The following is a 26,868-nucleotide window of genomic DNA, read 5'->3' on the forward strand; positions in this document are numbered from 1 at the left end:
GTACGACTACATGAACCGTGCTATGACGCTAACGCTTTCGGCCTACAAGGGTATTTAGACACACTCCCCTCTCGGTGCTTTGCATCTCCTAGATTGGATCTTGGGTGTTTGTAGGAAATTTTTTGATTTTCATGCTTCGTTCCCCATCAGTTAGCAGTGGCACAAGGTCAATGGCGGGTGCCCCTGAGAGCCTTGCCCGCCACTACTAGGCTTTTTCCGCCCACCACTGCTAGGGATTCCTGCAATAGTGTCTAGTGCACCATACTGATCCTTTCATCAGTGATCCTAGGGTTTAGTGGTTTCGTCGATGCGGGGCCACCCTGAGTCAGTGATTCTAGGGTTTAGTTGTTTCGTCGACGTCGAGACACCCTGAGTCGGTGATTCTAGGGTTTAGTTGTTCCGTCAACGTCAAGGCACCCTGAGTCGGTGATTCTAGGGTTTAGTGGTTCTCTCGACATCAAGGCACCCTGAGTCGGTGATTTTAGGGTTTAGTGGTTCCATCAACGTAGAGGCACACTGAGCCGATGATTCTAGGGTTTACTGGTTTCGTCGATGTCGAGGCACCCTAAGTAAGTGATTCTAGGGTTTAGTGGTTTCATCGACGTCAAGGCACCCTAAGCATATAAACCATCAACAAACATCATATGATCATACTAACCATCATCAAGCTCCTCCTCTGCACCCACTTCCTCCTCGTCCTTCTCTTCCTCATCTGGCTCATACAGTTCATCCACATCAGTGTCTCCTTCAAAGTGAAAGAGCGGGTCCTCTCTCTGCCTCCTCATGTCATCTAGCCTAGCAATTATTTCCTCATCTTCTTTCAAATCAGAATCATATTAAGTCAAAAAGGACTAGAAGCTTTCTTCTGACTAACTCCACCTTCTCTGTTGGCTTTTCATGATTCCTAAACTTCTAAATTTGTGTTCTCATGTTTTGCTCCAGCATTTCTTCCAAATCCTCTTGATCCAGATCATGCTCTGTTGCATTGCCTTCCTCCATAACCACATGGTCTTTCTCAAGATGATCTTGCTCCATAGCATGCCCAGCCTCCATACCATGATTTGAGCTCTGTTGTGTGGAGTAGAACTAGAGTGCATTTGTGTGTTGAACTTGTGTTGCTCCCTCTAAATTTTTGGATGGTGATATGAACAGAACTCCATCACACTCCATCACTATTTATTTCATACGCGGTGGGCTCTCCAAAATCACTAAAAGGAAGTTGATGCTCACAAACATGGCATTTATTTAGATCAACATGTCTTGGATCGGTGGCCCTAGTGACTGTGAGGTTAACTATCTTCTTATCTTCATTAGCAATATGGTTAAGCATTTCATCCACCTTATCAGCATCACTAGTCTCTTCCAATCATGTTATCCCCACACCAACATTTCTAACAAAACACATGTAATCCCTAGTACCATATTCTTCGGTCTTTATGAGTTCTATCAGATTATGATTTGTTATGTCTGAAATGCACATGGTCCTCTCAAGGTTATCTCTATCATGAAAATGTACTTTAACTTCCCAAACATCATCATCCAAACCTAAGACAAAGATGGAAAAACAAACAGTTTAATAAACAGAACAATGCCTTTACACTAACCTCTATTGCTAATTTAGTTACAAAAATACCTACAATATACATGACTGCATAATAATTCAAGTTAAATAGACAAAAACATCCGTTCAAAACCAATGGATTTTCGGTAAATTAACAAATTCAATTCTTATTTATTTATGAACAACCTAGAGTGTACAAGTACAATATACATTGTTGTTTATAAAATTAATAACAACATACTCTAGTGTTTAATAGCAATAAACATTACTGCTTAACAAATCAAGTTAAATAGACAGAGCACTACCTTAGAAATAGTGTATTTTCTGTAAATCAACAAATTAAATTCCTATGAACAACCTACAGTGTACAATATACATTACCTTTGAAAAACAACCTACAAGATAACCATAACTTACTGTTTAATACATCAAGTTAAATAAACACATAACAATGTGCATAAAAGCAAGATATTTTCTGTAAATTAACAAATTCAATTCCTATTTATTTATAAACAACCTAGTGTAATGAACAAATACATATCAACAAATTATTTATTTGCCCTGGAATCTAAAGCACACACAAAGAAGGCTAGGTTTCAGAAGAGGAGGTGCTTACTCGATGCTGTCGAATGGCGAGGCCCACCGGTCGCTTCCCGTCAAAGTCACCTTAACCCTAGAATCTAAAGCACACACAAAGAAGGCTAGGTTTCAAAAGAGGAGGTGCTTACTCAATGTTGCCGAATGCCGAGGCCCACCGATCACTTCCCGTCGAAGTCGCCTTGACAGCCATGGCCCAAGTTGTCGCCTCCGCGTACTCGAGCGATGGATGTGGCATCATGGTGTGCGCCAACTAGGTCGGCTTAGAGCCCCCTCCGGCGCCATAGGGTCTCCACCACCACCAAGGCCTATTGCGTCGTCGCCTCCGCCACCACACTTCGCCGTCAACATATCAAAGAGAGATGAGAGAACAAGAGGGAACAAATCGAGTCACAGGAGAGGCAGGAAGGGTAAATGAAAGAAGACCTAGCCCTATATGTCGCCTGCGAACCGGTAAGCCACGTTGGCAAGAGCGGAAACCAGACCCAACAGTCATAATCGTCATCAAAACGCCATAGCCATCACCTACTGTATTTTCTAAAAAAAACTGAGAATTGGTTTTTATAAAGCCCTCTCGCTTTTGTTTTAACGCTGACCTGGAATATTCACTTTGAAATAAATCAGAAACAACAATGTTTTTTTTTGCGGAGTAAAAATGATATTATTGACACCAAGTTCGGAAATAAGGACATCCACAAATATAATTCCTTAGCATTTTATAGCTTACGCACACCAAAATTCCCAAGTTCACGCTTCATAGCTCAACAAGACGAAAGTGTGCAAACATTTATTTGATAAACTCAACTTTACACTGATACAAACGATCAACAGAAACTATTAAGCATCCGATATTTGAAATCCAGGTAAAACGAGAATGGCGTCGTTACAAGTATGACTAGAGATGCAAAACCAGAGATGGAAACCAGCGACCTACAACGGGGTCAGGCCAACAACACCTGCAAAACAAGCATAATCATGAAACAGGTGCATTTCTGACTCCCAACAATTGGCACTTATAGAACATTAAAAACAGCAAACAGTTTCTGTAAAACAGCTTCAGTGATTTATGTAAACACTTGACAGCTCACATGAACAGTTTATGTAAAACAGCTTCAGTGATTTACTTATGATCATAGAAAAAAAAGTGAACAACAATTCTATAATGCAACAGCCCAGGGTAATTTTATTTTGGCATCATCATGAATAATGTCATCATATCACTGAATGTCCCGTGGCCGACATCAGCCCCTATAAAGTCACCCTTCCGCGCGGAAACCCTAGCCTAGCTCCTCTCCCATGTCCGCCACCGCTGTTGTGCCACTCTTCTTTTCTTCCACTCCAAGCAATCCACCAGCGCCATGGCCGAGTCGAGGTCGAGCTCGATGGCAGCAGGATAACCAGCACGCCAAGCCCTTCTGCACCATCTGGAACTAGCCTAGTCCACCTCAAACATCGCCTCCAAGCCCAAGACCATGGCGCCCGGGAACGGCGACTTCGGCTATGTCTTCTTCCTCGCCGGCAATGCCTCCACAGCTCGACTTTGTGATCCTCTGGCCCGTTTTTCTTCACCGGCACTCTCAAGGTGAGCCTCTGGGCCTACTTTTCCTTGCAGATCTCGCTCGATTTCGAGGCCCTTCGTAGCACCGCTGCCGACGACGTTCGGCTCCGGTCAAACTCAAGGATAGCCTCTGTTAGCTTGCCTGGATGATGTAGTTCAACTTGCCTTTGTGCGGGCATCGTTTTGATGCACACGCCGCTCGTTCTTGGGCACCGTAGCGTCGAGCAGGGGTGCTGCCGCCGCAAGAATGGTTGCCGGCACTGGTGAGCGGCACCGCATGGCCATGACAGAACACACCACTTCTTTCTAGGATTAGATCAAAATAGATTGGTCCACACTTTCAGCACGAACACGAATTGATCCAAATGGCTAGCCCCACTCGAATTCGTTAGTGCAATTGTGGTTCGAATCTCCATCGGAGCAAGCCTCCCCTTATCTGTTTTGGTTTTCTTTGTGTGGCTGACAGGTAGGTCCCGCAAGTCAGATCATCAAGCCGCAGCTGGGCCTCAGCCCAGTAGCGTGCTACACTGGCGGGCGTGCGGCGCTTAGCTATTCCTCGCACCACTTGGGCCCAATATCGATGCCCGTTCGTTTGTTATTTAATCTTTTTGCAAACTGCAGTTTTTCCCAAATTCAATTTAAATCTGTAAAACGCATATTGCATATCAAAATGTTCCTAAAATTGTAACCTCTCTGTTCATGTCATTTGCATTCTTTTTTGCTTCCTTTAATTAAATTTCAATAATGCATTGTTCAATTTGTTAAAATCATAACAAATAAATATAGCGCAGAAAGATATAGACTTTATATCTAAAATGACCAGAAAAATGCAGAATCCATTTATGCCAGTTTATGCAAGTTAAATAACTTTAACATTCTGTTTAGTAGTAATTCAATTTTAACTTCAAATTGCATATGAAGTACTTTTGGAAAACCAACTGCATTATGTCTTTTGTGGGTAGTGAGGTTGTAGGTTAATACAATCACTTTCGAATGTCATGCATCATGTTGATTGGGCATTGCCTTGAAGCTTATGGTTGTTACTTTTCTTCTTTGTCGATATTTGCTTCTTCCCGATAAATCGTAGTATTGACGTTGGTTACGAAGCTACTTCCGACTACGCTTGTGAGGATCTTGCACAGTACCAAGCGGCTGTGCCGACAGGCAAGCAAAACCTCCTTGATCATTTATGATCCCATGCTTTCCCCCTATTGCTTGCATATTCGATGATGTAGTGAGTCTTTTGATGGCTATTCGATGCGTAGCATGATTCTTGTCACCATGATATGCCTTTAACCACCTGTTACTTGCTTGTGTTGATGCTATGTTATAGCCCTGCTTATCATGCCGTAGTATGCCATGCTTAGGGTTATGCTTAAGTTATGCCATGTCTGCTTGATGTTACTTGCAGGATATCACACATATTAACCTGGTCCTGATATATTTATGTTACAGTATTCTGGAGATAATTTATATGTAACAAGTAATAAAGGCAACGATGGGAGGTCATGCCTAGTGCATTGGTGTTTTGTTCCACTCGAGCTGCCCTAGGACCCAAATTCTTGTTGTCTTGGTCCAAGACTGAGCGTGCTAATCACTCGTGGGAGGTTTAATGGGGGCCCCCTGATGAGGACATCAATAGCATTGTTACACCCACAGCCCCTGCTACTATACATATTGGACCAATTACTAGAGCTCGTGCACGCCAATTAAATTACCAGGTACTTTCGTTTCTTGGTAATGATTCTAATGTTCATGAGAATATGATGTTGCCTAAATTGAATACATTTGTTTTGCATACAAATGAAGGGCCTAGCTTGGAGAAGGATGAACATTGGAGCAAGAACAAGCATGGAGATGACGGCATGCGCAAGGGAAACAAGAACGAAGTTTCAAGTGATGATTTCAGGACTTTGAAGCCACCATAATGGGTGCATGAAGTCTTGGACGAAATATACAAGATGCCACTTCACAAATTTCGTCCAGAGACTATTATAGGTGTTGCGTCACCTTATTATTGGGCCAGGCCCATGTAATTTCGAAATACATAAGTATAGGCTGTTTTTAGAGTCCGTATGTGTGGGGAAACAAGAGATAGGGTTGGTTTCGGACCCCTCCCCCAAGGCCCACAAAATTCCCCCCTCTTCCTTCATATATACAGCCCTTAGGGCGTCATTTAGACTTTGGGTTTTGTTTAGATTAAAAGTTTGCCATAGCTGCAACTTCGCGTACTTCGTTTGTGTTCAACGACCAGATAAAGGCGTCACAGAACCCCACCTTCATTAATAAAGCTTTCCTCTTATATTCGCAATATCCAGATTGCAATCTCTGTTTCTTGCTTGTTCTTCGTTTGCTCGCAGGGAAACAGACCCTCGTGGTCAGGTTGAACGTGCTCCGGCGTGGTCAATAACCCCTCGGAAGTTGGTTTAGCGATTGCTAAGGCACGACGTCTCACACGTTCGTAGTCGGATCGTCAAGGTCGACTCCCACAGAAAACGATAGCCACCATCTCATCAAAACATCGGGACACCTTCGCCTCTATCAAGTGGTATCATATTACATCGGGAGGATGGTGGGTATGAGTCCGCTAGCGACTATGATGAGGAGACTTTGGCTCTTATTACAAGTGAAGAACACGGTGGATATGATTCTAATCATGAGACGCAATACAGACAGGTATGAATGTGTAGTTGATCAACATGTTTTGAGTGTGCAGGTGACACAAGCTGAGCAAAATCAGAGGCATAATTTGCTCCATACAAAGGGAGTTGTGAAGAAACGTTCTGTCCGCGTCATCATTGATGGAGGGAGTTGCAACAACTTGACAAGACCAGATCCACATCCTTATTATATCCAATGGTTCAACAACAGCGGTAAGGTTAAGGTAACACGTACTGTTCGTGTGCATTTTAGTATCTTTACATATGCTGATTATGTTGATTGTGATGTGGTACCTATGCAAGCATGTTCCTTATTACTTGGTAGACCATGGCAATTTGATAAAAATTCTGTACACCATGATAGAAACAATCAGTATACTCTTGTTCATAAGGATAAACATATTACTTTGCTTCCTATGTCTCCTGATTTCATTTTGAAAGATGATATTAATAGAGCTAATAAAGCAAAACATGAGAAAAATAAGAGTGAAAATTAGATTGTGGCAAAAAAAATTAGCAACAAATGAAGCCCAATAATAAACCGTCTAGTGTTGCTTCTGAAATTAAATTGAAAAGTGCATGTTTACTTGCCACCAAATCTGATATTGATGAGCTAGATTTTAGCAAATCTGTTTGCTATGCTTTTGTATGCAAAGAGGCATTATTTTCATTCGAGGACGTGCCTTCCTCTTTGCCTCCTGCTGTCACTAACATTTTGCAGGAGTTTGCTGACGTCTTTCCACAGGACGTGCCACCGGGATTACCACCTATTCGAGGGATTGAGCATCAGATTGACTTAATTCCCGGTGCATCCGTGCACCATACCGTACCAATACAAAGGAGACGAAGGAGATTATGCGTCAAGTACAGGAGATTATGCGTCAAGTACAGGAGCTGCTCGACAAAGGTTATATACGTGAATCTCTTAGTCCTTGTGTTGTTCCTATTATACTAGTGCCAAAAAAAGATGGTACGTCGCGTATGTGTGTTGATTGTAGAGGCATTAATAATATTACTATTCATTATCATCATCCTATTCCTAGGCTAGATGATATGCTTGATGAATTGAGTGGCTCTACAATATTTTCTAAAGTTGATTTGCGTAGTGGATACCATCAACTCGTATGAAATTGGGAGATGAATGAAAAACAGCATTAAAACCAAGTTTGGTTTATATGAGTGGTTAGTCATGCCTTTTGGGTTAACTAATGCACCTAGTACTTTCATGAGATTAATGAACAAAGTTCTACGTGCTTTCATTGGACGATTTGTGGTAGTCTATTATGATGATATACTAATTTATAGCAAATCTTTGGAAGAACATTTGGAACATCTACGTGTTGTTTTTATTGCTCTACGTGATGCACGTTTGTTTGGTAACCTTGGAAAGTGCACCTTTTGCACCGACCGAGTATCTTTTCTTGGCTATGTTGTTACTTCACAGGGAATTGAAGTTGATAAAGCCAAGATTGAAGCTATTGAGAGTTGGCCGCAGCCCAAAACGGTCACACAAGTGAGGAGTTTTCTTGGCCTCGCTGGATTCTATAGGCGTTTTGTGAGAGATTTCAGCACCATTGCTGCACCTCTCAATGGGCTTACAAAGAAGGATGTGCCTTGTGTTTGGGGTACCGCACAGGAAGAAGCCTTCACGGTATTGAAAGATAAGTTGACACATGCTCCTTTACTCCAACTTCTTGATTTTAATAAGACTTTTGAGCTTGAATGTGATGCTAGTGGAATTGGATTAGGAGGAGTGTTATTACAAGATGGCAAACCTATTGCATATTTTTCTGAAAAATTGAGTGGGCCTAGTCTGAATTAATCTACTTATGATAAAGAATTATATGCTCTTGTTCGGACTTTAAAAACATGGCAACATTATTTATGGCCCAAAGAATTTGTTATATATTCTGATCATGAATCTTTGAAACATATTAGAAGTCAAGCTAAACTGAATCGTAGACATGTTAAATGGGTTGAATTCATTGAGACTTTCCCTTACGTCATTAAACACAAGAAGGGTAAAGAAAATGTTATTGCCAATGCATTGTCTCGTTGCAATACTATGCTTTCACAACTTGACTTCATAATATTTGGTTTGGAAACCATTAAAGATCAATATGTGCATGATGCTGATTTCAAAGATGTATTGCAGAATTGTAAAGAATGAAGAACAGGGAACAAGTTCGTCGCCAATGATGAATTTATATTTCGTGCTAACAAGCTATGCATTTCAGCTAGCTACGTTCGTCTTTTGTTGTTGTAGGAGGCGCATGGAGGAGGATTAATGAGACACTTTGGCGTGAAGAAAACGGAGGACATACTTGCTACACATTTCTTTTGGCCAAAGATGAGATGGGTTGTTGAGCGTTTTGTTGCTCGCTGCACTACATGTCAAAAAACTAAGTCACGACTCAATCCTCATGGTTTATATATGCCTTTGCCTGTACCTAGTGTTCCTTGGGAGAATATATCTATGAACTTTGTTTTATGTTTACCTCCAACGAAGAAGGGGAGGGATAGCATATTTGCTGTCGTGGATAGATTCTCGAAAATGGCACACTTTATACCATGTCATAAAAGCGATGATGTTGTTATTGTTGCTGATTTGTTCTTTCGTAAAATTATTCGCTTGCATGGTGTGCCAAGTACTATTGATCGTGATACTAAATTTCTTAGCCACTTTTAGAGATGTTTATGGGCTAATTTGGGGACTAAACTGCTTTTTAGTACTATTACTTGTCACCCCCAAACTGATGGACAAACTGAAGTAGTAAATAAAACATTATCTACTATGCTTAGGGTTGTTTTGAAGAATAACAAGAAAATGTGGGAAGAATGCTTGCCTCATATTGAATTTGCTTATAATCGTTCATTGCATTCTACTACTAAGATGTGTCCTTCTGAAATTGTATATGGTTTCCTACCTCCTGCACCTATCGATCTGTTGCTGCCTCTTCCATCTTTGGAGAAGGTTAATTTTGATGGTAAACAACGTGTTGAATTGATTTTAAAAATGCATGAGTTAACTAAGGAAAACATTGAGCGTATGAATGCTAAATATAAACTTGCTGGAGATAAGGGTAGAAAACATGTTGTGTTTGCACCTGGAGATCTTGTTTGGTTACGCGCAAGGATAGATTTCCTGATTTGCGCAAATCAAAGCTAATGCCACGTGCCGATGGTCCTTTTAGGGTGTTAGAGAAAATAAATGATAATGCATATAAACTTGAGCTGCCTGGAGATGTTGGGGTCAGTCCCACTTTTAACATTGCAGATTTGAAGCCTTATTTGGATGAGGAAGATGAGCTTCCATCAAGGACGACTTCATTTCAAGAAGGTAGGATGATGAGGACATCAATACCATTGTTACACCCACAACCCCTGCTACTATACATATTGGACCAATTACTAGAGCTCGCGCAAGCCAATTAAATTACCAGGTACTTTCGTTTCTTGGTAATGATTCTAATGTTCATGAGAATATGATGCTGCCTGAATTGGATACATTTGTTTTGCTTACAAGTGAAGGGCCTGGCTTGGAGAAGGATGAACATTGGAGCAAGAACAAGCATGGAGATGACGGCATGCGCAAGGGAAACAAGAACGGAGTTTCAAGTGATGATTTCAGGACTTTGAAGCCACCGTAATGAGTGCATGAAGTCTTGGACGAAATATACAAGATGCCACTTCACAAATTTCGTCCAGAGGCTATTATAGGTGTTGCGTCACCTTATTATTGGGCCAGGCCCATGTAATTTCGAAATACATAAGTACAGGCTGTTTTTAGAGTCCGTGTGTGTGGGGAAACAAGAGATAGGGTTGGTTTCGGACCCCTCCCCCAAGGGCCACCAAATTCCCCACTCTTCCTCCATATATACAGCCCTTAGGGTGTCGTTTAGACTTTGGGTTTTGTTTAGATTAAAAGTTCACCATAGCTGCAACTTCGCGTACTTCATTTGTGTTCAACGACCAGACAAAGGCGTCACAGAACCCCACCTTCATTAATAAAGCTTTCCTCTTATATCCGCAATATCCAAATTGCAATCTCAGTTTCTTACTTGTTCTTCGTTTGCTCGCAGGAAAATAGACCCTCGTGGTCAGGTTGAACGTGCTCCGACGTGGTCAATAACCCTTCGGAAGTTGGTTTAGCGATTGCTAAGGCACGACGTCTTGCACGTTCGTAGTCGGAGCGTCAAGGTCGACTCCCACAGAAAACGATAGTCATCATCTCATCGAAACATCGGGACACCTTCGCCTCTATCACCCCCTTGACCTACTACCTGCCCATAGACCAGTTCGCGTGCCACTTTAGTTCAGGCTTTCCATTTGGAATACGCGTAGTTGTATATTTCATGGTCTTCAACGGTAAGTATATGATGCTGTTAATTTTACCATTTGGGGAGGTTATCCTATATGGCTCTACCCCCTGATGTTTTGCATACATATAGGAACGCCGCCAAGTGGTTATCCTATATGGTTCTAGACATCTTGCACCCTCTGCACAACAGGTAGGTCCGACTCGGAGCTACGGTCGGACTCTCGATTCTGGTAAAACTCAGTTGGGTGGCTCCCTGCACTTTTCCGCAGAAGTGCCGAGTCGATCCTTCTCCGTCGGCACACAAAACCTTGTGTACGATAATTGTATGGTACTAGGGGAATGCAAAGTTGTGCTATGACTGCGGTTAGGTAGGTGAATAGAGTAGTTGTTCTACAATGTTCCTTTACCTTTTAACGCTCTCTTTCCTTATCTCTGGTAAATGCAAGTTGTAGCGTGCCTCTCTAGGTTGCTGGTGCTTAGCCGCTCAACCCCCTACCCCTTCCCTTTGAGAATGTTGCATATGTAGTGTAGTATAGATCTAATGTAAGTCTTGCAGAGTATGTCATTTACTCACACTTCTACAAACAACGCTGGAGAGGATTACTATGACTCCGAGACATGATACACCATTGAGCTCTACGACGAGTGAGGTCCTAGGTGGCAGCCTGAGTCCTCGTGGGATGGGATTGTTTGCTTTACTTTCCGGCTTCTTTAGGCGAATATTGTTAAACGTGTCTGTACTCAGACCTACTTCGCTTTCGTAATGTACTGATGTTATGTTGGGTCATGACCTCTGGATGTAATATTTCGCTATCCTGCTTGCACTTATGAGCCTTTGCATCATCCTGGGTGAGAAATAGTTATTCTTCACCCCCTCTATTTTACCATCAATACACCGTAATTTTATGTTTTGTAAGTTCTATCTTATTTCCGACGTAAAAGGAGACCGTAAGAAAGTATATAATCGTCGTAAAAAATATTTTATGTTATTTAAAATTACAAACGTAAAAATATAGTGTAAAATATACATAAACTGTAAATTGTCTTGTCTTATGACCTATATTTTCATTTTCTTATGCCAAATTTTGCGTAGTGAACCAATAGGAATGTAACTATTTGAATACCAAACGTAATTTAATTATGAAGTGATCGTAACATTACCTCAGGTGAAGAATAACTTATTTTGCACCCTGGATGATGAATAGTATCACTATAGATCTATTTATTTCATATTTTTTTACTTGCTTTTAAACCGTTAAATATTTAGCAAGCCTTAACTAGTTATGTGGCAAGCTTGATAGACACTTTTAAACCGTTAAATATTTAGCAAGCCTTAACTAGTTCCGTGGCAAGTTATGATAGACACAGTTTTACCTATATATATATATGGTTGTATACTCCTGGAAGTACATACTCCCGCTCCTCATATACCACATAGATGAATCTTCTATACCTCTTTATTATTTTCAATATACTTCATTAATAATTACTAGATACCCTAAAATGCGTTTCATGAAAAAATTCATGCAAGTTTACATATTTTTAAAGGTTTACGTATATACTGATTTGTTTGTACGTGAAAAAGGTATATTAGAAGAAGTACGTTGCAAATGATATTTTTTCAACGGAACTCGTATTGAGGTATCTTAGAATATTTAATTAAGTAAATTGAGAATGATAAAGAAGTATAATCAACATGTATACGAGGTATATATATATATATAAAAGTCTATTACTAACCCAGGAAATTCTTCACCCCGGTCGAACGACCCGGCCTTTCGTTACCGTTTCTGCTGCGCACAGACCAAAAAGGCTTACGTCTGGGTTAAGAGAAAGATTTTACCCCACCTCCTTTTCTACCCCGTTTTCCAACCACTCGTCCCTAAAAAAACACTCATCTCTCTCTCTCCTCGTGAACCGCTGCCATGGTCGACAGCTTCCTCGATAGGGCCTCCTCGAATCCGTCTTCCCCGCCCCTGGTAACCATGGATGCATCCTCCCATCGTCACTTGCAAGCCGCTGAATCGGTCAGGCGATCTGTACCCTCGATGCATCTGGGCGCTCCCAGTCCGCTCGCTCCGGCGGCTCTCGAGCCCCTAATTTGGCTATAGACCGGTGGATCTGGGTACCGCCGATGGTGAAGTTGAAGGTAGGCGTGTGGACATCAACGTGACCAGCAAGCGGGAGGCCACCACAACAAGCGTCCTTGAACTTTACCTCAAATCGTTCATCTAGACATGTGCAGGTACACATACGTGGGTATGCATTCATCCTTGTCTGCTCCAATCATTTTCATTTGCATCAGTCCCCAATCTGGTTTGTAACAAACGTGCAGGTAGTAGAATCTTGCTTCTCAGTTGAAAAAAGTCCATTTTACTACCCTGAATAAAGTGTGTGGTTCACTTTACCCCCCAATCAATATTTCTGCTCCCTTCACCCCCTGAACAAACCCATACCGGTTAAAAGAGACCCCTGGGTGGTTTGTCTCGACTTCCTGCTGACGTGGCACTAGTCAACGGTGTTTTGACCCATAATCGTCCAAAATGCCCCCTGGACATTTGCTCCTGTGTCCCTGGACATTGTCCGGCCGACAATAGTGCCCTCAGATCCCCCGAGCTCTCTCCTCCTCACGCCGGTGGCTCCCTGACGTAGCCGGCGAGCGCCCGCATCAGCAGCAGCTCCAGTCGCGCCCCTCTTCCTCCTTGCTATCTCTTTCTCTTCCTCCCCTTCCTCTCTCTTCTCTCTCTCTTTCCTTCCCTCATGTCTCTCTCCTCTCTTCTCGCAGGAGCACCAGGAGCCGCCATGGAGCTCCGTCCGCCGCCGCCAGCGCAGATTCCGGTGAGAACCGGCCTTCCTCGCCCGGATCCGGATGCTCCCCGTCTCCTCCTCCCTGCCAGAAGCCGCGCCCGCCGGCCTCCCCAAACCTCAGCGCCCGAGCTGCACTGCGCCGCCAGGAGGACGACGCTCGCTCTAGCGCCAAGTCCCGCGTCGCCCTGCCAGATCCGCTAGCCCGACGCCCCCGCAAGGCCCAGCCCAGCACCTCCTGCCCCGCGCAGCCCAGGGTGAGAAGTGGTGCGAAGCGCCACTGCCCCTGCACCCCGTCCCCCCCCGCCCCCCCCCCCCCCCCATGGTCGGCCGCATCTGGTCGACGGGAGGCCACAACCTCTCACGCCCAGCTCTGGTCTACCGCTCCTACTCCAACCAGGAGCTCACCGTCGGCCACCTCCGGGCCTCCTGCAGCACCTCGCCGCCGTCGAACGACCCCACCATCGGCCACCACCTCCGGTCCGCGCCCATAGTTGCTGCTCCGGTCAGCTGCGCCACCACAACCACCTACAGCGCCGCCGGGAGACATTGATGGATCACCTGACGAGTGGGCCCCATTGGTCAAATACCGCCTTTGGCTACTGCCACATTAGCAGCGGGTGGAGACAAACCAGTCGGGGGGAGGGGGGGTGTTTTGTCTGGTTTGGGTTTGTTTGGGGGCTAGAAGAAGCAGAAATGTTTATCGGGGGGTAAAGTGAACCATCCACTTTATTCAGGGTAGTAAAATGGACCTTTTTTTTCTCAGTTATAGAACTTTTGGTCAATTTGTACGCTGATTCAGGGACTAATTTCATCGTCAAACTATGGAATAATTTCTGATCCTTCATGGATAAATTGCTGATTTTTTTCCCTTCGTGTCCTACATACATCACCATTTATTACCGAAACAAAAAGCCCTATTTGTCAGTTCCTAATTTTCATATCTTCCAGATAGTTATTTTAAGTTTAGCATCAGACTGTTACCTTAAGTACTTATCCATCTAATAAATAGTTAGTCAAGTTCAAATATGTAAAGTTCGAACTACCTGCAAAGTTGCAGTGCTGTAGATGGTAGCAACTAGCAGAGATTCAGTGTAGTACGAGCTAAGAAGCTGTAAATCCGCATGGATAAGCTTCAAAATATCTACAAACAGTCCGTAGTCAGTTTGTTTGGTTACAATTTGTTTGCTGGAATGTCTACAAGCAGTCATTTTTCCACTTTCCATCTCCACAGATATCCGTGGGCATCTTTGGATGCTTGGAAATTAACAATCATGTAGATAAGTGTACACTGGACTAAATGTTATCCTTAAACGCATCTCCTTCTCACCATCTTTGGATGTCTTATGTGATGAGGATAAGTTGTCTGACGAGTATTGAGATGGAAAATTCTCGTTGTAATTGTCAAATCTGCTCCACACCTCAGGTGTATTTATGATGGCTTTCAGTTTCGAATTTTAGTCTCTAGAATAGTAAAACTATAGCATAATGATTTCCCATCAAATATGGATGGAATAGATAAATCATTATGTTATATGAGAAGCCAGACGAAAATATTATGGTACAGTAGATAGCAGTTTTACTGAAGCCATGTGATCTGATTTTCTGTGGGTGAGTTCCCACTTAAATGCTTGTACATTTGCACTGAATTTCAACTACTAACCCACGTGACATTTTTATTAAGAGTGCATTATTTTGTATCAGCTCAGCGAATTGCAGCTACAGCTCGTGAGCTTGAATTGAGAAGGCCACCTCGAACAGGGATGTAATGTCTTCAGTGGTCATAATTTGCAGGAGGGGGGCCTTATGACGTAAACAAAAGAAGAAAAACTCTGGCCGTTGACTAGTCATATGTTCGTCGTGCACATGTATGTGCAATAACGTATTAAAGAGTCAATGCCTACCTTGTATGTAGCCACTTCCTTAGGAAGAGTGAGTAACTTTGGTAAAAAAAACTGAAATATGTTTATTTCTGTTTAGGCATATGATTCTCATTTTAATGTGTTGAACAATGGGTATGATCATCATTCCTGTTAGATATTTGTAGTACACTTCACGCCAACACTTCTAGCCACTTCACGCCAACACTTCTAGCCTATCTTATGTTGGACGGTAGAGAATGCATGGCATTTGCCTAGTCTAATTGGAATCAAAGGTTTGGTAAATTGCGCATCACTTTGTTAACTGGCTTAGATAGTAGAGGGATATAGTTAAGCTGAATTGGTTGCATTTGATACTGATATCCTGATATTCAGAATGCCAAGTGCTGATTGTAACATCATTAAAAGCATTAAATGTGTAGGCACATGAGTTTACAAAGTTTATAGACTCATGTGAATCATCTAAAACATCAGATTTGCATGTTTATGACCTATTTGATCTAACATCTTTTGTTGAATACCTTGTAGGATTACATAGGAAATAAGAGGCTAGAACTGTCTGGTTAACTAGTATCCTTGTTGTCTGAGGTCCTTGTTTTTTTTATATTCATTATTTCATTTCATTAGATGGTTGCATTATGTGGTTTTGTCAGGGCTTAGTTCAAAACAATTAATTCCCTTGTTGTCAAGAGTATGAGAACACAAAATAAAAAGGCCCAGCCAATGAATATTAAGCAGGTGCATATATTGGATGCTCATTTTGTAAAAAAAAAACTTTTTTGTATTTAACTGCAGTGCGGCAGTGATGCTACTATAGTGTAGCACCTTGGAATTGTACTCAATTCCTTTTGAACCGTTTCTTTGAATTGTAGTATGTGTGTGTGTGCAATCTACTTTTATATTGATGCTAGCGTTTTGCCTTCATGAGCTTACTAAGTGAAGAACTACCTTTCATTAAATTTTTCTAAGCTCATAAAGTCCACACATTAAAATGCAATTGAACTACAAAGCTTGGTAAGCAGATCAACAGTATTTTAGCATCGTGTGTGAAAATATGAAATAGATCAGTTGTGTGCTCTTAAGGAGGGAGATTATCCCGTCAATTTTGTATGTGTACTTAAATTAGATGATCTATTGGACAGACACTTTTTTCAATTTGACCTAGCAAGCAAAACTTAGATCCCACAACTATTTGGCCTTTTTCGAAAGCCACAAGTCAATGCTTATTTTTTGCTGTGCAGTTTAGCTCTTCGATATTATTCCCTCCGTCCAGAAATACTTGTCATCAAAATGAATAAAAAGGGATGCATCTAGACGTATTTTACTTCTAGATACATCCCTTTTTATCCATTTTAATGACAAGTATTTTCGGACGGAGGGAGTAGTACTGTGTAGTTTAAAGTAACAATCTCCTTACCTTTTTTAAGATCAAACCATTTTGCACTTCGCTGCTTGCTTATAAAGAATTAAAGATCGAAAATTTTGGTTATACATTTTTTTTCTGAAATATACTTCCTTCTGTTTAGGCATATGATTCTTGTTTTTTATGTGCATTCTTTGGTCATGTATTTTTTTAATATACTTCTCTCTTTGTAGACTCCATTTGTTGTACCCTTTTTGGGATACTTTTAACATAATATATATGTTTTGTCGATTCAGCCTCCAAATGAAAAATAATAAACAGCATAAGGCTACTTTTGAAATTTGGCCTGCTTGCGATGATTTTCTATGCAGGAGAGAATTCAGTGTTACCTGCTATGGTGATGTCGACGTTTCAAGTCAGGTAGTAGAAGTTTTGGAGAACGTAGGCAAACCAAAAATCTCTGCCAGGGTATCTGAAGATCAAGAATTCAAGATAGATGGTGGTTTCTTCTCGGGGCTGCTAGGAATGGAGAGTGGGGCTTCTGCAACCGTAACCGTCACGCGACAATCTGGGTTGCATATATGGATCTAGTGCTGATCATGCAGAAGCTATTGTGTGCTCCAAGCACTTTAGTTTGCATCAGGTTCTGGAATGCAAAGAGTGGTACTAGAAACTGATGCTAAGACACTAAAGCAAGCTCTTTTGTAGGGAAGTGAAGTTCACCCTTACTAATTTTATTGACAAGAGGAATGTGTCTTCTAAGTGTGTATGTAATTGTGTTGCACATTGTTTACCCAAGCATGGGGCCCTTATGGCACTCGAATGTGTTGTGCGTTGATACACCCTTTCATTGTAATGACATGGTGATAATTTTTGTAGTCCTATATGAATTAATTAGTACAATTTGTCAGTTCTCTAAAAAAATTGTGTTAAGGAATCTCCAACAACGACCCTCAAAAATTTAGCCTGGCAATTATGGCAACTGGGAAGAAACAAGTAAGCCGTCTGCACAACACCAGTCATGTGGCGGTACACAAGATAATTCTTTGCTGGTTTAGTTAAAGTTGTATACTGGTTGCAGGAATTTGTACTGCCGCTCCTGATAGTATACTTTCTCAAAATAATTGTGAAAATTTGTTCATTTAGTTTATGTTGGACCCACATTTTCTCAGGATGGTTTTGCTGGACGGCAGCAAAGCCTCGCTGGCGCACCTTATTTTTTTACATTGCCTTGGTATTCTCTTACGTTGGTCATTGATGGAGTCCAGAGGCGGCCTGTCACTTTTCTAGTTGTCTTATGTTGCATGCAAATCTACAGTGCGTACCTTGATGGTTCGTGATCTGTAGGTAACCAAAACGAGCGTCATCTTTCATGTTTTTTATCTCTTGATTCATATCTGATTATCTGGTGTACTGGAGTAGTAACAGACCTCCCATTCAAGTAAGGAACAGAGTCCTATCTCAAAAAGGAAATATCAGAAAGGCAGCCATCATTTTTGGCCGCACATTTACGTAAATCACTTAATCTTACAGTGGTCCAGGGGAGCTTGATTGGTTTCTCAGCTCATGTTGTAACTGTACGTCATGCACCGTAAATTTACCTCAAGCTTTATTTTCCTTACGGTGGAGTAGGCGCACGGGATTGTTCCACCTTCCATGCCGTAATATTACCTCACCTGTGTGCTAAGTTTACTTGGCGTGAGTTGCTACCACGGTCTGGCTAGGGTGAAGAATAAGAATTCTTCACCCTGGGTGACGAATAGTCAATCCCTATATACGGTGGCGCTAAAGTGAGCGTGAGCGTAAAACGCTAATCCTGCGCTTCGGCCAGGGTAAACGCGCTGCTCGGCCATACCAACTAATCATCTTTCCCATTCTATAGTATAATCCCTAGCAAAAAAAAAGTAATGGAATTAAATTCGTTATTATGTGCATGCCGTACCCTCCGTCCCGCCCTGTACTACCTACTCTCCTAACAACTTGTAGTAAAATTCCTGCTAAATATAGTAACTGAATTAATTCGGTTACCAGCACACGAAACACCTTCTCCTAAACCTTAGGATTGCCCGTAAAAGGTCAACACCTTCTAGTAATGTTGTAAACTCTTTACCATGCAACCCTGAGCCTAGTTTGCTCGTAATTTGCATCCATATGATGTCAATTCTTACTCTTTACATGTTTTACATAACCTAATTTGATAGTAAGAAAAGAACTTGTAGTAATATCATTGTAAACTAGTACAAGAAATACTATTTTACCACTCAAACTAGGCATGAGATTTGATAGTAAACCACTATGTGTTTTGTAAGATGCCACACTCTGTTATAACTCAATTTTGGGTTGACTTTTGATGGTAATATGCTTAGTGCTTGGTGGTAAATATAATAGATTGTCTTACCACCCACTGCTATAGGGAGAAACTTTGATAGTAAAATGGTAGACTTCCTTACGACTAAATTTTGGATTGATTCTTGATGGTAATACAATATGTGTTCCATAGTAAATTTAATAGATTCTATTATCACCCACTAGGTCACGGAAAGGATTTCCACGCAGTGGATTAAATTAACTGCTTCGTTCGCATGGCGTGGGCGGAGCGCATTACAATGTACTATGAGCTCAGGCATAGTTTAGCTCAGGCATATATATATGTTTTGGTCATAGAGTTGTGTTGTGATACCGTTTGTTTCCATCCCACGGTGTGTATTGAACTATGGATATAATGTGCACGTTGTGGATAGGTTCTCGGAATCACTATACTTCTACTAGCGGGTTATCTAAATTACGGGGTGAAGCGACTTGCCTATGAGATGGAAATGCATTAACCATCTCCTCTAGGACTTGTGTGGGAATCTTGGTTCCCTGTCGGAATGTTGCTCCCGAGGGGATTGCTGAACCAATGATTTCAGGCTTTCCGATAGGAGATGGCGCTTGGTCAGTGCAGTTTGGGTTCAGGCGCTAATCTCGGCTTCCCATATGATTCATGTGCTAGATTAGTATAGTCTTGATCCCAGGGTCCGACATATACCAAATAATTTGTAAGTTATGCTTAACCAACAAGGACTTTAATATTCATTCACCTTGCTGCAATTTGAAAATTAGATGGCTCATACAGATGCAATAAATTCAGAACAGAAAATATTTAGATACTACAACTAACTTTCATGTTTTCTGATTAACAGCAAGAGGAGTCTATACGAAATAATCAGATCGATTATAGATTTACATGTATAATCAGGCAAAATTATTATAAAATCATTTGAAAAGAAATGTAAGAAATGTATCAGAGAACATACCACATGCAAGTCTTCCACCAGCATTTCCAGTACTGAGGCTGAGCTCATGCCCACCTATAATGAAAGAATAAAGAATGAAGCATCTGAAACTGAAGGGGACAAAGATTTAAAACAAGTAGAATTACGCATACCTTTTCCCAAGTCATCTTCAAGCTCATGAACAACAAACGCTCTCCCAACAACTGCATTAGGGCCAGTCAAAGGAATCTGTGTAGAAGTAATTCTCAGAAGTTGGTAAACCAAATGTTGGAACTTAAACCTACCACACTGCAACTTATTCTAAGAGTAAGAACAAGATGTCTGATCTTTACCTGGCTATCGACAATGGTTGTCTCCGCCACACCTAAACCACCACAATTAAAAGACAGAACCCATAAAATAAGTTAAGGTCCAACAAGACAACTTCTGAAAGAAACATGAGAAATGTGTCAGTGATTGTTGCAGGTTATACCTTCAGCATTGGCAACAATGTTTCCCAGGTCACCCGCATGACGGACTTCATCTTCTGGTGCACCATGTGTCAGGCCGTTTGGGTTAAAATGTGGACCTATAAGATAAAAAATTACATTTTAAGTGATGGGACATAGGTATGTACTCCCTCCGTCCAAAAAAACTTGTCCCAAGCTTGTCCCTCAAATGAATGTATCTAGCACTAACTTGGTGCTAGATACATCCATTGGAGGGACAAGTTTTTTCGCATAGAGGGAGTAGTATGTTAAACGACAAAATGGTTTAATTAATTTTTGCAAGTATCTTCTACTACCCATATAAAAGCATGAAAGGGCGGAGAACCAATTCATCCTATCCATCAAATCTTGCGATCAGATGGTTTACATCGTCCCAACATACTAAACATGTTTACGTTTAATTACCCACCATGCCATTAGCTGCTAGCCTCTCTCTTTGACAAGTTAAAAAACGCCACCTCCGGCTATCCTCTCCCCACGCACCTCGCACAATGCCCCGCCCGCCAAAGCCCCACGGCTCGACGACTTCACGCGCTGGCGGACAGGCGGACCTCCGCCTCCACGCGCTGGACGACCTCCGCCCGACCACCTCTTTCCCGACGCGTCGGCTGACTGGCGACCACCTTCTCTACGCGCCGGCAGACCTCCGCTTCGAGGCACCAACGGACCTCCGCCCCAACATGTTTCCCGCCCTCACCTGTTTCCCAAGGCGACGTCGGACTGACGGACCTCCGCCTCGACGCGTCGGCAGACCTCCGCCTCGACCTCTGCCTCCCCAACCAGCTGAACGAGCGTCGCTTTTGTTCTTTCTGGTATGGATCCCTTCCCCCTCTTCGCATGTGTCTTCCGCTGTGTGCGTCGCTGCGTGGGTGTTCAGTTTGTGCGGGTTCTATGCCTGGATCGCTAGCATGTGTGTGCTCCATTAGTGAATGACAAATTTCTGAATTTTTGTGATGAACAATGTTTACGTCCGTTTAGGCAGCTTACCGGCATCCATCATGGTCTGCCATTTTAGAATTAATCAAGATTACCTTTCAGGCTTCTTCCGTTGCCTAGCAAGTGAGCTGATGATCAGGAAATCATGTTTAACTATCAATAAGTGATCTCATTTCTTGGTTCAGTGAAGTGATTATGTGGATCTTGTGAGGAAAAAAAGATAGGCCAAGAAGCCTGGGAGGTTGTCTACAGTAACTGGCCTGGTATGTGACCTGCTTGCATCTTTTCCTGATTACCTCACGACTGCAATTGTCTACGTTTTATATTAACCATCGTTTTATCAATTTAATTCATGAGTTTGTTTTCTCGATTTTTACATGTATGCGTTGATGACATGAATCTGAATATATATTTGCTTGACAGTGAGTGCTGCTGAACATGTAAGTATAGCCGGGAGAGTCATGTATTCGCCCGATGGCATAACTCACCAACCCCGAGCCGTTGCCGCTCTCGAAGACATCTTAATATTAAACAGCAAGTATTATATTCATCAAGAGAGTTTCATCACTACGTGGTGTTAATTTTGATCCATATGATTTCTCGCACAAAGAATGCATCTATATGACATGAGGTTAGTCTTCTGTAACTCCTTTCTGATCTATTAATTATTAAGCATCCTATGTCTTGGTCTCAACTCCACCTATGTTGTCTCAACATAGCCGGTCCCAAGCCCGGGTGAAGGAGGAGGGTTGTGATAGGCTTGGCAAGCCAACGTAAAAACTCAGCCACTCTTATGGAGATGAAACCCAAAAGATTTTCATTGGGGCGTAACCCTCTCAGCGACGCGCCACATCGGAACCCGGGTGTGGTGGAAAATGGGCAAGGGCCGGGCCGTCACCCCCCAAGTGGCGCGCCATATCTTGATCCGGATACGGTGGCAAGTGAGCGAGGATCGGGTCGTCGCATCCTTAGTGGCGCGCTACATCGGCGCCCGGATGTAGTGGAAAATGAGCAAGGGTCTTCGCATTTGACTCGACGAGTGCGAAGGGTAAGGAAGCTAGCCGAGCCTAGGAGGATTCGCTTAGGTAGGGTCTCTAACAGGGAAGCTTCGGGAGCTAGTTGATGCAGCAGTGAGGAGAGGTGTTGATATCCTTTGCGTCCAAGAAACCAAATGGAGAGGACAGAAGGCGAAGGAGGTGGAGGATACCGGCTTCAAGTTGTGGTACACGGGGACGGCTGCAAACAGAAATGGCGTAGGCATCTTGATCAACAAGAGCCTCAAGTATGGAGTGGTAGACGTCAGGAGACGTGGGGACCGGATTATCCTGGTCAAGCTGGTAGTTGAGGACTTGGTTAAAATGTTATCAGCGCGTATGCCCCGCAAGTAGGCCACAATGAGAACACCAAGAGGGAGTTCTGGGAAGGCTTGGAAGACATGGTTAGGAGTGTACCGATTGGTGAGAAGCTCTTCATAGGAGGAGACCCCAATGGCCACGTGGGTACATCTAACACAGGTTTTGAAGGGGCGCATGGGGGCTTTGGCTATGGCATCAGGAATCAAGAAGGAGAAGATGTCTTAAGCTTTGCTCTAGCCTACAACATGATTGTAGCTAACACCCTCTTTAGAAAGAGAGAATCACATCTGGTGACTTTTAGTAGTGGCCAACACTCTAGCCAGATTGATTTCATCCTCTCGAGAAGAGAAGATAGGCGTGCGTGCCTAGACTGTAAGGTGATACCTGGGGAGAGTGTTGTACCCCAGCATAAGCTGGTGGTTGCTGACTTCCGCTTTCGGATTCGTGTCCAGCGGGATAAGCGTGCCAAGGTCGCTAGAACTAAGTGGTGGAAGCTCAAGGGGGAGGTAGCTCAGGTGTTCAAGGAGAGGGTAATTAAGGAGGGCCCTTGGGAGGAAGGAGGGGACGCGGACAATGTGTGGATGAAGATGGCGACTTGCATTCGTAAGGTGGCCTCGGAGGAGTTTGGAGTGTCCAGGGGAAGGAGAAGCGGAGATAAGGATACCTGGTGGTGGAATGATGATGTCCAGGAGGCGATTAAAGAGAAGAAAGATTGCTTCAGACGCCTATACCTGGATAGGAGTGCAAACAACATAGAAAAGTACAAGATGGCGAAGAAGGCCGCAAAGCGAGCTGTTGGTGAAGCAAGGGGTCGGGCATATGAGGACCTCTACCAACGGTTAGGCACGAAGGAAGGTGAAAGGGACATCTATAAGATGACTAAGATCCGGGAGAGGAAGACGAGGGATATTGGCCAAGTCAAATGCATCAAGGACGGAGCAGGCCAACTCTTGGTGAAGGACGAAGAGATTAGGCATAGATGGCGGGAGTACTTCGACAAGCTGTTCAATGGGGAGAATGAGAGTTCTACCATTGAACTGGACGACTCCTTTGATGAGACCAGCATGCGATTTGTGCGGCGCATCCAGGAGTCTGAGGTGAAGGAGGCTTTAAAAAGGATGAAAGGAGGCAAGGCGATGGGCCCTGATTGTATCCCCATTGAGGTGTGGAAAGGTCTCGGGGACATAGCGATAGTATGGCTAACCAAGCTTTTCAACCTCATTTTTCGGGCAAACAAGATGCCAGAAGAATGGAGACGGAGTATATTAGTACCAATCTTCAAGAACAAGGGGGGTGTTCAGAGTTGTACTAATTACCGTGGAATTAAGCTGATGAGCCATACAATGAAGCTATGGGAGAGAGTCATTGAGCACCGCTTAAGAAGAATGACAAGCGTGACCAAAAATCAGTTTGGTTTCATGCCTGGGAGGTCGACCATGGAAGCCATTTTCTTGGTACGACAACTTATGGAGAGATATAGGGAGCAAAAGAAGGACTTGCATATGGTGTTCATTGACTTGGAGAAGGCCTATGATAAGATACCGCGGAATGTCATGTGGTGGGCCTTGGAGAAACACAAAGTCCCAGCAAAGTACATTACCCTCATCAAGGACATGTACAATAATGTTGTGACAAGTGTTCGAACAAGTGATGTCGACACCGATGACTTCCCGATTAAGATAGGACTGCATCAGGGGTCAGCTTTGAGCCCTTATCTTTTTGCACTGGTGATGGATGAGGTCACAAGGGGTATACAAGGAGATATCCCATGGTGTATGCTCTTTGCGGATGATGTGGTGCTAGTTGACGATAGTGGGACGGGGGTAAATAGGAAGTTAGAGTTGTGGAGACAAACCTTGGAATCGAAAGGGTTTAGGCTTAGTAGAACTAAAACCGAGTACATGATGTGCGGTTTCAGTACTACTAGGTGTGAGGAGGAGGAGGTTAGCCTTGATGGCCAGGTGGTACCTCGGAAGGACACATTTCGGTATTTGGGGTCAATGTTACAGGAGGATGGGGGTATTGATGAAGATGTGAACCATCGAATCAAAGCCGGATGGATGAAGTGGCGCCAAGCTTCTGGCATTCTCTGTGACAAGAGAGTGCCATAAAAGCTAAAAGGCAAGTTCTACAGGACTGTGGTTCGACCCGCAATGTTGTATGGCGCGGAGTGTTGGCCGACTAAAAGGCGACATGTTCAACTGTTAGGTGTGGCGGAGATGCGTATGTTGAGATGGATGTGTGGCCACACGAGGAAGGATCAAGTCCGGAATGATGATATTGATGGATAAGTCTGTGTACTAGGGTCCTTGTGGGGCTGCAGCACATGGTCCTTGTGGCAGTTAGGAGGATAAAGTCCTGGACCATCAAGGACTGGCTGTTAGGATAGAGTTCTGTTCTTGACCATCAAGGACTGTCAGTTAGCATCTTAGATTAGCATCTTAGACTAGCATCTTAGACTGGCATCTTGGCAGCATCTTAGCATATGCCTTGGCTGGCTAGCAGCCTATAAATATGTATCCCCAACCCCTCGGGTTGGCATGGCATTGTGTGAGAAATAAACCAACGAAAATTGTCCCAACTCTCCTAGTGTCATCCACAACTATCAATGCTCAGGTTGAAAGGTCTAACAAGTGGTATCAGAGCCAGGTTAACCTGCACCCTGAGCATTTTCTGTGAGCAGCCCAAGTCGGTAGCAGCAGCTGCTCCGTCTGCCTCTGGTTACCTTCCTCCCTCCGGACTGTCGAGCAGCAGCTCGTCTTCATCAGCCTCCTCTTCACGCAACAGCCCCCCTGCAGCGAGCCATGTCTGCAGGTCGCTCTCAGCACACGGCTACCTCGAGCATGCGGCGCCGGCAAGAGGCCGAGCGCGCCGTGGCAGAGGAGCGTGAGCGAGCGGCTGTAGCAGCAGCTGCTGCGGCGGCAAGAGTGTCGAGGCTGGCTGCAGCGGAGCTGGCAGCAGCCAGAGCGGAGGTAGAAGCAGCCAGGGCGGAGGTAGAAGCAGCAGCAGCAGCAGCCCGTGAGGCTACGGCGGATGCCAAGGCACTCCGCGGCAGCCCCGGCAGCTCCAGCAGCACCGCGCCTGCGGACGACGGCGCCGACGCAGATCGCGCCAAAGTGGCGCAGGAGCGGACGGCGCAGTGGGCAGCCGAGCACGCCCGCGCTCCAGGTGGAGGCGCGCACCGCGACGGCGGCTGCAACGACCAGGACCGCGGCCTCTACGAGGTCCGGACTGTGGTCAGGGATGTTGGTTCCAGTGTTGGGTGGCCTACCCTCACTAAAACCAACTACGTCGAGTGGGCCGGGATCATGAAGGTCAGGCTCCAGGTGCGGCGCATGTGGGAGGCAATCTAGGACAGCAACGTCGACCACCTAGAGGATCGACGGGCACTGGACGCCCTCATCGCCGCAGTCCCGCCCGAGATGCAGTTCTCGCTTTCCAACAAGCGGACTGCCAAGGAGGCTTGGGACGCCATCGCCGCAGCACGCATCGGCAGCGACCGTGCTCGCAAGTCCACCCTGCAGGCACTTCGTAAGGAGTGGGAGAACCTGGGCTTCAAGCCAGGTGAGGACGTTGATGACTTTGCTCTTCGTCTCAACACTCTGCTGCGGAAGATGGTGAAGTTTGGCGATGCCACCTACACCGAGGAGAGAGCTGTTGAGAAGCTTTTTCGGTGCATTCCCGAGAAGTACAAGCAGATGGCTCGCTCGATCGAGTCGTTGCTGGACCTCTCCACGATGACGATCGAGGAGGCGATAGGTCGACTCAAGGTCGTCGACACCGACGAGCCACAGCCCCCCTCGGGGCCCGTCACCACCAGCGGGAAGCTGCTCCTAACTCGGGAGCAGTGGGATCCCAGCCTTGGTGACAGGAAGAAGGAGGAGCCTTCCTCCTCGACGGGCGGCCGCAAGCGTGGCAAGCAGCGTAAGGCGCGAAGAGGCCCCCCGGGCAGGGCACAAGGACGTGCCGAAGGTGACGCCCGCGGAGGCGCCAAGGACGGCGCCGCCGGCAAGCCCAAGCCGGCACAAGACAACAGTTGCCACAACTGTGGCCGGTTTGGCCATTGGGC

The 26,868-nt window shown here is 44.1% G+C and overlaps 1 protein-coding gene across 2 annotated transcripts in view; it reads right to left on the bottom strand.

Annotated features, from left to right (window-relative positions):
- Nucleotides 1–2,849: 2,849 nt before the first annotated feature.
- The window catches only part of LOC543248 (superoxide dismutase [Cu-Zn], chloroplastic), a 32,896-nt gene continuing 8,877 nt past the window's right edge, over nt 2,850–26,868 (bottom strand). Inside the window, exons 4-9 of one of the 2 annotated variants that reach the window (XM_044578041.1) lie at nt 20,493–20,588; nt 20,353–20,384; nt 20,173–20,248; nt 20,042–20,095; nt 7,060–7,143; nt 2,850–3,114 (exon numbers count right to left, since the gene is read on the bottom strand). In XM_044578041.1, coding sequence (XP_044433976.1) covers nt 3,089–3,114; nt 7,060–7,143; nt 20,042–20,095; nt 20,173–20,248; nt 20,353–20,384; nt 20,493–20,588 — 368 coding nt within the window. In that variant the 3' untranslated portion in view covers nt 2,850–3,088. The remainder of the gene's footprint in view (nt 3,115–7,059; nt 7,144–20,041; nt 20,096–20,172; nt 20,249–20,352; nt 20,385–20,492; nt 20,589–26,868) is intronic. The other variant, XM_044578042.1, reaches the window with a different exon arrangement.

Source organism: Triticum aestivum, chromosome 7B (genome assembly GCF_018294505.1).
Source record: "Triticum aestivum cultivar Chinese Spring chromosome 7B, IWGSC CS RefSeq v2.1, whole genome shotgun sequence".
NCBI classification, from domain to species: domain Eukaryota; kingdom Viridiplantae; phylum Streptophyta; class Magnoliopsida; order Poales; family Poaceae; genus Triticum; species Triticum aestivum.